General features: G+C 38.7%; 2 protein-coding genes across 2 annotated transcripts in view; one reads left to right on the top strand and one right to left on the bottom strand.

Moving 5' to 3' along the window:
• The first annotated feature begins 62 nt into the window (after window positions 1-62).
• Window positions 63-12,818, top strand: c12orf43.L (chromosome 12 open reading frame 43 L homeolog). The gene is made up of 6 exons (XM_018261602.2): window positions 63-194; window positions 4,821-4,878; window positions 6,006-6,104; window positions 6,228-6,301; window positions 11,523-11,610; window positions 11,715-12,818. The coding sequence occupies exons 1-6, from the start codon at window positions 101-103 to the stop codon at window positions 12,013-12,015; spliced, it is 714 nt and encodes a 237-aa protein (XP_018117091.1). The 5' UTR covers window positions 63-100; the 3' UTR covers window positions 12,016-12,818.
• Window positions 12,257-14,968, bottom strand: part of hnf1a.L (HNF1 homeobox A L homeolog) — a 28,313-nt gene continuing 25,601 nt past the window's right edge. The window contains exon 9 of the mRNA XM_018261611.2: window positions 12,257-12,494. Within this exon, the coding sequence (XP_018117100.1) occupies window positions 12,367-12,494 (128 nt within the window). The 3' untranslated portion in view covers window positions 12,257-12,366. The remainder of the gene's footprint in view (window positions 12,495-14,968) is intronic.

Here is a 14,968-nt window from a genome sequence, read left to right as displayed (position 1 = left end):
GTCACTTCCGCCTCAAAGATGTCACGGCCTGCTTTTTCAGAGAGGAAGCGGAAGTCACGCTAAGGCTCTGCGGCGTGTTAGGCACGTGACCACAAGTAAGATGGCGGCGCCCAGACGAGGCACGCAGAAAAGTGACTCTGATAGCAGTGACGAGGATCTTGACCGGTTCCGTGAAGCTGCTTGGGTACCACCAGGTATGAAAAAGCAGAGAAGCGCATGTCTACATTATGAGATAGTATTATTATTGTAGTACTAATGAGAGTGGGATATTCAGTCCTCCTGCTTCTTTTAAAGGGACAGTTCAGTGTGGAAATAAAAACCGTGCTGTGCAAAATAAAAATGTTTCTAATATAGTAAGTTAGCCAAAAATGTAATGTATAAAGGTTGGAGTGACTGGATGTGTAACAATAGCCTGCTTTTCAGCTCTCTAACTCATAGTTAGTCAGCAACTATAAGGAGGGCCACATGGGACATAACTGTGCAGTGAGTTTGTAATTGATCCTCAACATGCAGCTCAGATTCAAAAGCAACAGATATGACCCATGTGGTCCCCCTCAAGTCTCTGATTGGTTACTGCCTGGTAACCAGGGTAACAAGTCAGTGTAAACCAAGAGACCTGAAAAGCAGGAAGTAGTGTTCTGGTTATTATGACTATGAAGATTTTCATTCATCCAGGTCATGATATATCTAGTATAGGTTAATCTACTTGCTGCATAATCAATGAAGACGTTTCACTACTCATCCGAGCAACTTCTTCAGTTCAACTGGCTATTATGTTACACATCCAGTCACTCCAGCCTTTATACATTACGTTATTGACTAACTATATTAGAAACATTTTTTATTTTGCACAGCCTATCTATTTACCCAGTTTTTATTTTTATACTAAACAATTCCTTTAAGGCAAAACATTGCTACAATGAATCACAGTGCTCGATGGTATGTGGAAAAGGGCCTTCCTTTTGGCTAAGATCTCGTGTCTGCTCTTAGGTAGGTGTATGTCTGGTCAACTCCACTTGATGGAGCATAGAAAGCACTTGGTCTGGCCAAAAGGCCTGGAGCTAGGGAGCCCTAGTATTTTACTCTCTAGGTAGGATTTGCACCCCTGAGGTGCCCGATATCATGGTGATAAGGATAATGTGACATTGCACTTTACGAAGCCACCTTATGTGCACCTTTTAACCCAGTGCTTGGGCATTGGGTGTACCAAGATTTTTTTATAATCCAGCCAATAGGCTGGAGCTGCAACATATTTGTCTCCCTGCATTTTTTCTATACTTTAATTCACTTTGGATTGGTGTAATCCAACTTCTGTATCCTGCACTGATCTAGGGGGGAGATGTATGGCCATTAGGCTCTCTCTCCCATGAAACCTGGTTTGCCAGGGGCATATTGGTTTTGAGACCTCTTAAAAGGTCACTTGTGACCAGCCAATCCAGTCCCCCATGCAAGTAACAAAAGTGTTGAAACTGACAAAACCATTAAATCAAATTTGAGCATGAAAGGCCACCTTTACTGAAAATGTAGAATTTAAATGAATGATGAGTTATTTTGTAAAAATATTGTCTGGCTTAAAGGGGCTGTTCACCTTTAAATTAACTTTTAGTATGACATAGAGAGCGATATTCTGAGACAATTTTCAATTGGTTTTCATTTTTTAACATTTTTATTTCCAAAAAAGAAAGAAAAGAAAAAAAATGCATGGACATTACAAATAATGTTGATTGCTGATTCATACATGTGGAGATAAAAGCACAATACACAGGTTATATTGGCAGGGAGCTCTTTAAAGAGGATAATTTCATTTGGCATAACATAGTCCATCGGTATGATTGTAGTGGTTTTGTAAATGTCCCAAGAAGGCCATATCTCTGATTGGGCATCCAGAGTATCCTCCAATCTAACTGTAAGATAATGAATATTTTGAATGTGGTTCAGTCTTTGGTGTAGTTGTAAAGATAATTTGAGGGCCAACCAGTTTAAAGCCACAACCCAACATGCTGCCGCTAGCATTTGAGGTTGGATACGTGGACATTTTGTGTATGGTAAGCACAACAGTGCTATTTCTGGAGTAGGGGATATTGTTATGTTTAATATTTTCAATGCCATCCAAAAGACCAAGTCCAGAAAGCTTTCATTATAGTACAGTACAAGTCTATAGGTCAGTTTTCCAATGGGACATATATGAGCATTCTGAATCTGGAGGTGATTCCATAAGTAGGTTATAGATAACAGTAATGTTTACATCCAATGTCTACTACCAATAACATTACTGTTATAGATAACAGTAATGTTATTGGTAGTAGACATTGGATGTAAACATTTCCTTTCAAATGTTTGATGTGGTGCCTGGGAGTGGTTTAATGTTTTAGACAGGGGGATATGGTACATTTCTTGTAAATACTGGAATGTTTTAAGTCCACTTGAGGGGAGTAATTTGTATAGGCTGTTTTGTGACCACCCAGAGAGCTGTGAAAAGGCTAGACCTGGAGGGAAATCTGGATTTCCCAGTAAGAGTTGCATGTAGCTCTGTGATTGGTGCTGAATCAATTTTGGAGAGGTTACCAGAGTTGTAGATGGAAATTTACGATTGGATTTTGAAATCTATGTTGTCTTACTTTCGTCACCCACAGAAGTGCTGATGTAGATAGAGTAATATAGGCATTTTCAAAGTTGACCCAATGAAGGACATTTGGGTTTACATATCATTGAAAGTTGGGCCAAAAGTGCTGCTTTGAAATAGTTGTATAGAAGTGGTACCTTTAGCCCTCCTTGATATGGCAACCTGTACAATGATGATTTGTTAACTCTATGATATTTGTTATGCCAAATGAAATGAAGGATCTTTCTTTGTAACACATCAATATCTTTTTTTGAAGATAGGAATTGGAAGGGCTCTAAATAAATAGAGAATTTTGGGGAGTATTACCATGCAAGATGCTAAAATGCAGCATAGCCAGGAAATTAGTAACTGACTCCAGTCTGTCAATAATTTAAAAAGTGTTTTAAACATAGGCTTATATTTGTGTTTAGAGAGAGTATGGAGTAGGAGTAAGACTTAGTAAGTTTAATACCCAAGTAGTCAACTGACTTGCGTCTCCATTAAAATGGAAAGTTTAATTATAGAAGCTTCACTTGCGGTTGTGGGATATTTAAGGGCTTCAGTTTTGGACAGATTGACTTTCAAGCCTGAAATTCTATGAAAATAGAGTATCTGAAATAAGTTAGGGAGACTCATCAGGGGGTTTGTGAGTATTAAGCAGATATCTTCTGCATTTAAAGTGATTTTATGAAGATGATTGCCTTTCGCATAACCTGAATTATATGGGGAGGACCAAATAAGATGGGCCACAGACACAAATAGCAGTAGAGATAATGAGCTGCCCTGATGAGTCCCCCTAGCAATCTTAATCCCCAGGGAGCATATCCCCCTAAACTTTATGTGTGTAACAGCGTCGGCATACAAAACTTTAAGTCTTTCCAGGAAAGGTCCCGTAATGTTATACCTTGGCAAAAAAGAAAATAAACACTCCCAAAGTATTGTGTCAAATGCTTTATGCACATCCATCATAACAGTGAGTAATGGTGACCTGAAGATATTTGCCGCAGTCTGTGGTTCGGTGCCCCCGGGATGAATCCACACTGATCAGGTTGGATAAGTTGAGACAGATATTCTGAAAGTCTGAATATCTTAGAAAATAGTTTGAGGTTTACATTTGGGATCATAATAGGTCTATAATTCTGGACATGGGAATGATTTTTATTAGGTTTAGGGATGAGAGATAGATTATCTGTAAGCATCTCTTGCGGGAGGGGAAGGCCCTGTAACATATTATTGAACATAACTACTATATGCGGAGATATTATGTCCTTATAGTTTTTATAGGGATGAGAGATCGATTAGCTATAAGCATCTCTTGCGGGAGGGGTTGGCCCTGTAACATATTATTGCACCTAACTACTAGATGCAGAGATATTATGTCCTTATATTTTTATAGTAACTAGGTTGAATGCAATCTAGCCCTATGTCATCGCTTTAATTACTTCTATTAAGATTATTGGGGCAAAAAGCGCAGCTTTAGCCAAGGGCCGTAAGCCTAGGTAGTGTAATGGTATATAAGAGCCGGTCTCTAATCTGGAGAGGAGGCACTGTATGTGATGTATAGAATGCCTCAAATTTGGCTACCATATCTGCAGGGTTCACTAAGTTATTACCATTCTTTGACTTTATGTAAGGGATAGGACAGTAACCCTGGTCCTGATGCAATTTCTTGGCAATCAAGCAATCTTGTTTAGTTTGAACAGTGTTTAGACCAGTTGCAGGCTCTATCTGCTTTTTTTGTAGTAGTTCTTGAAACTTGTTTTATTTTTTATTATTTGTATTTTGTTTAGTTATTTAGCTTTTTATTCCGCAGCTATCCAGTTTGGTTGCTGGGGTCCACATTACTCTAGCAACCATGCATTGATCAGAATAAGAGACTGGAATATGAATAGGAGAGGGCTTGAATAGAAAGACCAGTAATACAAAGTAGCAATAATAATATATTTGGAGCCTTACAGGGCAATTGTTTTTTAAATGTAGTCAGTGACCCCCCCATTTAAAAGCTGGAAAGAGTCAGAAGTTAAAGGCAAATAATGAAAAAGATTAAGAATAAATAATGAGGACCAATAGAAAAGTTGTTTAGAATTCTACAACATACTAAAAGATAACTTAACGGTGAACCACCCCTTTAAATATCTGTTGTGGCAGCATATATTTTAGCTTTCCTTTAAATTTTCCTGACCCTGTTTCAGTGATTTTTCCTCTTCCCCTTTCACAGGTGCTCATCAAAAGGTGTCAGATGAGCAGAATGAAAAAATAGCTCTCCCAAGCCTTCGGTAAGTGTATTGTAGCTTACAGACAGGTCTGGACTGAGGATCAAAATAGGCCCTGGCATTTTAGACACACAGAGGCCCACACCAGCCCACTAAATACTGCCTTCCTATGGCACCTTACAGCAGCCCCTCTGGCATTTGCCAGAACCCACAGATTGCCAGTCCAGGCCTGCTTACAGATGGTGGGGACTGGAGGGGATGAATAGTGAGCCCTGTAGTAACTGTTCTGTGTATATCTAAGTACCAAATAAATCTTTCTAAGGTCACCTGGTAAAAGTATGAATGGAGTCACTCTGACATTCCTTAAAGGAAAACTATACCCCCCAAACAATGTAGGTCTCGATAAAAAGATATTGCATAACACAGCTCATATGTAAAACCCTGCTTCATGTAAACAAATCATTTTCATAATAATATACTTTTCTAGTAGTATGTGCCATTGGGTAATCATAAATAGAAAATTGCCCCTGGGATCGTACAATTCTCTGTGCACACAAACATACCAAACAAACTGTACTTGTTAGGTCACATGAGCCAATTAACAGAGTTGTGTCTTTTGCTTCAACACTTCTTCCTGTTACAGTTAGAGTTGTAGTATTTCTGGTCAGGTGATCTCTGAGGCATATAGACCATCACAAAATGGTGGCTCAAGGCAAGTGGTGTAAAAGGACAATATTTACTTAAATATATATTCCAGTTTAGTAAGATTCTTTAATATCCACTTAATATGATATAAACTAAATCTGTTGCTTAAATATTCATTTTGTAGGTATAGTTTTCCTTTAAACACAAACATGCACAATATAAATTAAGGATGCACTGAATCCAGGATTTGACCTATTTTAGCAGGATTTGTCCGAATCCACGTGCATGGTCAAACCTACTACCAATCCTTAAAACCACATGACTTTTTGTTACATAAACAAGGACGTTAACATTTTTAACCCTTTGCAACCCTTATTTGTGTATACAAATTAGAGTTCAGTTCTGTATTCGACTGAATCTTTGTTAAAGGATTCGGGATTATTTCTTGCACTGACAACAAAATGCCCATGGGCAAAAAACGGCATATTAGCACAGCAGTAATCGGTATTACTAGTTTTTAACTTTGACTTTCATTTTATTTGCAGGGTGAGACCAGACTGCCATGAGCATGATGGGAATGAGCTGCAGACCACCCCTGAATTCCGTTCTCATGTTGCAAAAAAACTTGCAGCCATTTTAGACAGGTAACAGCAGCTGAGTCAGAATTGCATGGGGTTGTTGGTTCCATGAATGTGTTTTACCTTTTGGTTCTAATAGAAGGCTTTAGCTTGTTGTCTGTAATTGATTTTGTTCTTATTTCTACTTAGCTCCATCAGAGAGGTTTCACAAAACGAAGCTGTGCATATAAGTAAAGCAGGAAATGGTGACAGCGAAGATGAAGGTGAGCAATATTAAGATACTAAAACTGAGATCCTGTAACATCCTAATACACATAATCTTTGCATTGAAGCAGTTCTTTAGTTGTGTGCAGTTCTGGACTGGGATTCAAAATAGGCCCTGGCATTTCAAGTAGACAGAGGCCCTTGACTAGACTGTTTATGGCACCTTACAGCAGGCCCCCTTCTGGCAATTTGCCAGAACCTACAGATTGTCAGTCTGGGCCTGGCTGTGTGAATGGTGTGTAAGTAGCATATAGAATACTTATCTTGTGTTGCTACTGTATGGGGTTATCTCTCTATATGCAAATAATTAACTTTACAACCCATCTCAACACAGTACTTTAAGAACACTAAAATCGTAATTTTTTTGCTTTTGTGTAAGCTGAATGGAAATTTTAAGAGCTACATGTATCCTTTTTGTAATGCACAGCTTTCCCTTGATGCTACGAAGATGCTTATAACAGCAGTTTCTGATCCAAATTAAACATAGTTCCCTTGTTTTATAATCCTCCTCTCCTTGTCTTAAAGCCCTCCTGTCAGAGTTTGTCCAGACACAGTAGAATGTTTTGGGGAATGGCCTATACACATTGCAGGAGTAGCCAGAACATTTATCTCTGCATGTAGTAAAGAGAGAGAGAAAGAGAGCCATAATATTCTGTCATTTTTTTGTATATGTGAATTCCCCAGTAATTAGCACAATTAGGCAAAAACATATTTTTCCAATGTAACATACTTTATGCATGTATTGTACTTACATTTACCGGTATATTGAATACGACAGAAACATTTGACAGCATAGTTTGCAGAGAGTATTGTTTCTTTGCATGTTTGTAAATTGAAAATGATTGCTGTCCCCCCCCCCCCGAATATTAGACCCAACTTACTAAGAAGTGCTGAAAGTTTGTTTTATTGGACACTTTTCCTTATGGAGGCATTCAGCGGCTTACTATCCTAAGCACTTAGTTCGAGAGCTGGGTCATGAATTTTTAGCAGTTGCACTTTTAAAAAGGACCTGTTCCATACATGGCTGTTTATCTCACTGTATAGGCTATATACATTTACATGTGTCCCCTGAGGTATGTTGCTTGACTATTAGATAGATAATAGTTTGCTAGTAGGCTTAATCATAATTGGTATTGCAGTAAACTTAAGATAATGGAAAGAGATAAGGTATATTATAGGAAGAGGCTGAAACCCATTCCCGAAACAAAACAGAAAGTTTCTAGAGCATTCACAATGTATATAGTTAGGTAGGCCATCCAATGGAAATATAATTATGTATCAATACAAAGGCACACAAGGAAAACAAGATATTTGCTAACCCATTAAGAGTAAAGTAGTAGTAGTATTTGGGGGTTGGCTTAGTGTGTTCCCCAGTGACTTGGAATATAGCACCAACTAAGGAACAGCCTCATGACTAGTTGGGTTTGATGGTATAACAAATCACATGGTAATTACTATGGGGTCTCTGTTTGCTGTAAGAAGGATATAAATGAGGTAATGAGTGAAAGCATATGGAGTTTTGACGTGTGCATTTGAAAATGACTGTTAATAATGTTATGCTAACATATTAGAATGTCAGACATAAGATGCATTTTTTAAGCTTGTAATGTGCTAAAACTTCTGTTCTAACCCATAGGCCTGCTGGCAGGGCCGCCATCAGGGGGTCACAGGGGGGAAAGTTGTCCCGGGCCCGCAGGGTTTTGTGTCTAAGGGGGGACCCCGGCCATGCTTCACTTACTTGATTAGCCGGGCCCCCCCCGCTTTCAGCGTGCTGCACCGAAGATTTTCTCCTATTAAGATTTGCTGTAACCTCATTGGTCCTTTAAGAATAAGTCCCGGTAAATCTGCATTGGGATTGGATCCCCTTATCCAATCCCTATACAGCTTTACCGGGACTTAATTTTAAAGGACCACAAGGGTACAGGAAATCTTAATAGGAGAAAATCTTCAGTGCACAGAGCTGCTGAAGATACTAAACCCTGGTAAGCAAATTTTTTTTATTAATTTAATTTAATTTTTTTTAAATTTGGGGGGATCTGGGCAATTTTTTTTTACTTGCAGGGGGGGGGGCTGATCACCAATGGCTTTTTATAACTTGTGGGGGGGGGCAGGCCATCAATCTTTTTTTTTTTTACTTGCAGGGGGGGCCCCTGATCACCAATTATTTTTTTAACTTGTAGGGGGGCCCTGATCACCAATTCTTTTTTATAACTTGTAGGGGGGCACTGATCACCAATTCTTTTTTTTAACTTATAGGGGGGCCCTGACCACCAATTATTTTTTTTAACTTATAGGGGGGCAGCAGCCCTGATCACCAATTTTTTTTTTTAACTTATAGGGGGGCACTGATCACCAATTATTTTTTTTAACTTATAGGGGGGCCCTGATCACCAATTATTTTTTTTAACTTGTAGGGGGACCCTGATAACCATTTTTTTTGGCGGGCCTGCCTGCTGGTTTTACCAGACTATTTATCTTAAATTGCAGGTTTAAAAAAAAAAATATATACAGTGTATGTATATATATATATATATATATATATAATTTGCCTTTAAATCTAATGTTGGCGTGCTGTTCTGAATAGTGATAAAATTGCTTTAGAATATAAAGAATTCTTTCACATTATGTTTTTATATGTCATGACTTCTAATTATTTAAATCTTGTTCTGCCATTTATTTTATGCCAAGTCTTTTCACGGAAACAGTTGTAGTTGCAATTAAAGTCTGTACATGAATCATACCATTCTGTGGATTATTTTTACACTCCAAATTGTAAACATTATAGTACAGAGGAGTGTAGTAGTTTTAGATCACATTTGTGCATACTGTACCTCCCTCGATCTTATCCTGCTGAAATTGAAAACAGATGCTATTTTATGGGAGCATACATAATATATATTTTCATGATCAACCCAGGCTCTAAAATTGTAACTGTATTTTTATTCATTTTTATTTAGCTATTATGGATATGTTAGTGGATTGGCAGTAATTATATTGTTTTTGAGGACTTTCAGTAGCTTCTATAAGGTTAATAGTGTTACACAGTAATGCAGATTTTGCTATGACTGTTCTCAATTTCAAGAAGTGTGCCAGCCAAAACAGCTGATATTGGCAAACACAGAGTAGAACAACAACAGGAATGGAGCCCTGAATTTGCTTTTACCTATAGAGAGGTTATATTGGTACATACACACAGGAGTGTAATCATGCTTTTGCTATGCAGTACAGGTTCATAAAATTCCACCACCAAGGTAACGTTATGTAATATCTTTCTGCCCTTATGTCTGTACCCTAGAAAGTACACTCAACTCTGAAGGCAGAAATGTACGTCTTGATCAATATGTAATGCGTTCATTGTTGATGTTTGCTCTGTGGGTACAGTCACACAGGACAGAATTAAATCAATTAACAGTTGCTTTGTCTTGTGGTGGATCACACATAAAACTACACCGCACAGCAGCCACACATTGATACACCATTAGATTAATATCTATGCAAAAGTATGCCAATATGCCAACACTGGTCACATGCAAACCAGTATTGTCTAAAAGCTTGTGAAAATTTTGACTTCTCCAACTGATATTTGGTGGGAGATCACCCAGACCTCTTGAACAGGTGTGAAAAAGCCCATCTGGCAAGGACCACATTGGGCAACAGATAAGGTCCTTCTTCACAGATCTCCATATACCTTTAATGTGAGCTGGTTGTTTTGACAAGTACACTCATTCTGCTACTAACACAGCAGTTTTCTTATGTAAACTTTCAGTTCTGTAGAATATTAGCTGTACCTGTTTTTCTTTTTCATGACAATTTTATTTTTTTTGGGGGGGGGAATAAAACGAAGACCTAGTTTTCTAAATTGGTTTTGCAGTGCTTGTTTTTGAGGCTACCACACAGCAGCACAAGATTAAGTGCGTCGAAAATTCTGACAGATCCACTTGTGCTTATCTGTTTATATCTGTGAATTATGCTTGGTTTCTTAGACCTGAGGAACATTTTTTTAAATGCTGTAAGGGATCACATTGGGAACATCTTCCAGTTGCATACAATATTTGAATATGTTCTATATGATATTACAGAAGCTCACATAGAAGTAGGGATACAGGGAATCCACTATTTTGGATTCCGCTGAACCCCCGAATCCTTCTCGAAAGATTTGGGCGAATACCGAATCCAAATTTTTCATATGCAAATTAGGGGTGGGAAGGGGAAAAAATGTTTTGCTTCCTAGTTTTGTGACAAAAAGTCACACAATTTCCCTCCCCCCTAATTTGCATATGCACGTTAGGATTCAGGTTTGGCAAGGCAGAAGGATTCTGCCGAATCCTGCTGAAAAAGACCGAATCCTGGATTCAGTGCATCCCTACAAATAAGCAAGAATTTATTTTTCTGTCATAATTATACTTGCATTTTTTCTCTGCAGTACCAGTCATTCTGGCTGCTTGCATAAAAAATGTATGCGTTATTTCAGGAGAAAAGAATACTTTGTCATTGGATCAGTTGGATACACTGTCATTAAAGTTGCTGCTGCACTGGCAGTCCATGGATTCTAGCATAGGGGCTGCTGTAAGTTGCCACAGACAGTCGCTATTTATTGGGCTGGTGGGGGGATGTTTGGGTCTCTGTGTACCTGAAATGCCATGGTCTATTTTGATTCTTAATCCAGACCTAGCACAACTTTGGTGTCACAGTTGTCACAAATCACCCAGTAGCAGATGTAGAAAATCCTGCTTAATGTGAATAAAAGTCTGTAGATTCAAATTCTCCACAGGTCCAGAAAGGGTTCATGAGTCTTATGGTTATAGCACATAGATGGTTTTGATTAGCAGCAATCAACTGCCAAGGAATGTTTCTAAATCCAACAGAAGAGCTGTGATTAAGCTTCATCAGGAAATAATTGCATACAAATCTGCATTTATGCATTTTTTGTGGTACATACTGTTCCTGCCATAAATTTACTGCTGCTTACTGACCCTCTGTGATCCTGAGTGCTTTCATCAACAGTACAGTGTGTGCGATTGCCCCCTTCCTTCTCAATACAGAAATTATAAATACATTTAACTCATATATGCTTTAAAAATGATTAGGGCTTTGCACAAACAAAACTTTCTGATGGTGGTGTTGTAAGCAGCTGAGCCTTTTGTAACTGCTGAAAACCACTTACAGCAGCCATTTTACATGCGACACTTGGATTACTGGGCATTTGCTTTGTATTTTCAGGTTTCCGCTTGTTCCGTACATCTCTTCCTGGGGAAGCTGGAATTGTAACATCTACAATTCCCAGAAGAAAATTGGCTTCTTCTAGCAGGTAGGTTGAAATAGTGGACCACAGATAGAAGGGCGAGTCAGTGGAATTTCTAGTATGGCTGTGTGTCTGTTTTAATGCTTTTCTGAGACCTGCCTATTTCTTAGTGAGGACAGTGAGGAGGAGCAGCAGAGGTGTCGGGAGGCAGCAGTCTCAGCTTGTGACATTCTCAGACACAGTACACTGCAGCAGGAGCCCCAGAGTACACCATCCAATGTCTGTGACAATCAGCCACCCAAAAAGAAAAGGAAGAAGAAAAAGAAAGACAGAGGAGATACATCTCAGATTAATTCAGTGGAGGAGACGATGCACATAGAACCTGGAAAGAATGAGCTACAGGCAAAAAGAAAAAAGAAGAAGAAACAGAAGTTGGAAATGGCACATTGTGATGAACTGGGGAATGAATAGTGGGGAAATTAAACCTTCATTCTTGCAAAATCCATTCATTTGCCAAGGAGGTCGTGTTCCTAAGAAACCTGCACTCTTATTATTTTGTGAGTAAATTATATCAGCGGTTATCCAGTTCACATCTGGCAGTGTATCTTGCCCTTACACATGGCAAAAGTTTGTGTCCTGTGCTTTGAGGCAGGTTGCTGTGTTGATCAGGGAAAAGTAAAGCAGTGGTACTAATTGATACCCAACTTATTCTTCCAAGGTCATTAAGGGAGAGAAGACATTTAGCAATTTAAATCCACCACTCAACCCTAGACATATACGTGGCAGCTGATCACAGTTTTGCTTTGTCCAATACATTCTGTCTCACTGTGAGGAAGATGCCATTTGGGTGGATATGAAACTGTCAATGGTGTTGTGTGAAGGAGATAACAGGTGACTGTGGTTCTCTGGAGAACTTGAATTGTGATAGTGTATCAAGCTGGCCGAGGACACTGTTGGATAAATAAAAAGATAATCACATCATACTTCATTTCCTTACAACTGATCAGTCTGTGTTTCTCCCAGTGGGAACTGATCTATATATTTGCATTCTTTTATATTATGGATGTTTTTAGTCCCTGAATGTACTGTACTATTATGTTTTCCTGCAAAGACATCTATATAACTCTTTCACTCTCGGCTAATGTTCACCTTATCATCTGAAGGCAGTCATAAGCTTGCAAAATATATGTAACATCTTTGTATATGTTCTTTGTGAAAGGTATAGTGAAAAAGAGAATATCTTACAGTAAATATTTTTGCATTTCGATCAGTAACTTATTCAGATTGAGCTTATTCTTTTATTCTAATTCTGACCCCTACAATGCATAAGCATGTGTAAGCAGAGAACGGTTGGCTATGGTCATGCACACTTTTTTATGGTAAGAAAGTGTAGTCGTCGAACATGTGTTATATTCTGCAAATCATAATGTAGCTGCTGACCTCTTTTTTTTTTTTTTTTTACTTTGGGAAATTTTGCAAATTCAAAGCTACAAAGATATTCAAAATGAATACAGTTGTATTCAAAGAAGATATTCAATGTTTTCATTACATTTTTAAATGGCCTTTTTACCTACAATTTTCCACTTTGGCATTTAAATACTATCTGTTGCTCTGCTCAAAGGCTGTTGCAGTCAGTTAGTAACAACCACTTTTGATTCCCTGTTTGCCCAGTTTAGCTTAAAAAATATTTTAGGCAAAAAGTATGTTCTAGCCTTATTAATATAACTCATTTTGAAATAAGGGCCCCATATATCTAGTGTTGTGGAAGCTCAAAGTTTAAAAAGGTGAAAATAAAATGGCTAAAGAAAATAGTCATCCTACAATTGGCCTCCGCCGGGATTATTTAAATAACTGCCACGTCTTATTAACAAATTCACGTTAAAAACAAGGTTATGCCTGTACTGTGCTTTCCCATGTAACAGCTGTGAAGCAGCATTATTTTAGTGTGATTTTACAGCTAGGCTGTTCTCATTATATAGCATTATAAAATGCTTATGTGCTGTGAGATAGAGCAGGACATTTTAAATCAAGGTACTGAACAGGCTAGATTTGCCAGAACAGGTAAATTATTCTCAGTAATTATTCAGCTATTGAATGCAGTGAAGCAGGTAAACATTTAAATCCTGACCTGTTAATTGATCTTGTCAACTGGCTTGGACTGGCAATCTGTGGGTTCTGGCAAATGCCAGAGGGGCTGCTGTAAGATGCCATGGACAGTCTCTACTTTTTGGGCTGTTTGGGCCTCTGTGTGCCAGGACCTATTTTGATTCTCATTCTAGACCTGCTTGTCAATCATGGTATAGGAGCAGGTTTATTAAAGGGAAATTCAACCCTAAAATGGGCCAGAGGCCTCCCATTCCCTTCACAAACCATATCACTGGGGACTCACAAAACATTGCTTTTCCTAGCTAATGCATGCAGACACTGCTGTGTGGTAGGTGCTGTCTCCCATCACTTCAGGGCCTTTTAAAGGACATGTAAACAGTAAGGCTGCATCCCCTTAATCACTTAGAAATCCTTCTTCTCCTCTTACCCACTCGGCCCCCTCTTTCTGGAATTTGCTTTGGCTGATGACTTATGAGAATGCCGAGTTCAGATTACTAAATACACCTTCCAGTCTAACAGTCAATGAATAGATAGCATTACTGGTTCAAATAGAAACTCTGCTCTAGCTGTCTGATCCTATTTTTTTCTCCTAATCACCTCTCCTGAGCTAAGCTTAACCATTGCAGTTTTCAACTCCATCAGAACCTTTTATCAAAGTATATTGTGCCTGTGTAAACCTGCATTCTGCATTGCATGAACTATACAGCATACATGTCCTGTTTGCAGATGTCCGTGGTACTGATGATGTGTCAGAGGGAAAATGGCTGCCGGAAATGTGATGGCCCTGGCAAATGGAGGGGGTATATGCAGAACAAATGATGTGGCTTGGGTGGGAAAGATATGCCCAACTTATATATATGGTAGGTAAATGTAGGCTTTATACCGTAGTCCTTTAAAAGAGTTGTCCACCATTGAGTTAACTTTTAGTATGATGTAGAAAGAATTTCAGCAATCTGGTTGCTAAGGTCCAAATTACCCTTTTATGTTTATCATGTATTGATTTGAATAAGAGCGTGGAGTATGAATAGGAGAAGGCCTAGACAGAGCATGCACGGCTGATGCAAGATCTGGATCTGCTTCTGCTATACATTCTTGTGTGGGGAGATCACAGTAAAGAGAACCCAAAGAGAGAAGGGACTTACCAACTCTGCTGTGATTCTCTTTCTTTTTAGCCAGAAAAAACAATAGCTGCTGTCCCTTGTGTGGGTTGGGAGGCCTTGGGGTTTTGAATTGAAACCCTGTTATTATTTGTGAAGTGAATGTATAAAGTATGATTCTGGTACTCCACACCCATCCCCCCACCCTTTGGCATTGCTTC

This window comes from Xenopus laevis, chromosome 1L, assembly GCF_017654675.1.
Source record: "Xenopus laevis strain J_2021 chromosome 1L, Xenopus_laevis_v10.1, whole genome shotgun sequence".
NCBI lineage: Eukaryota > Metazoa > Chordata > Amphibia > Anura > Pipidae > Xenopus > Xenopus laevis.
The sequence above is the reverse complement of the archived record's forward strand: the minus strand, read 5'-3'. Positions and strand labels throughout refer to the sequence as shown.

Excerpts from the sequence above, each read along its gene's own strand:
- c12orf43.L (XM_018261602.2), top strand. The coding sequence starts at position 101 with ATGGCGGCGCCCAGACGAGGCACGCAGAAAAGTGACTCTGATAGCAGT. Across the intron at positions 6,302-11,522 it reads TGGTGACAGCGAAGATGAAG|GTTTCCGCTTGTTCCGTACA; the intron begins GTGAGCAATATT and ends TTGTATTTTCAG. Across the intron at positions 11,611-11,714 it reads AAATTGGCTTCTTCTAGCAG|TGAGGACAGTGAGGAGGAGC; the intron begins GTAGGTTGAAAT and ends CCTATTTCTTAG.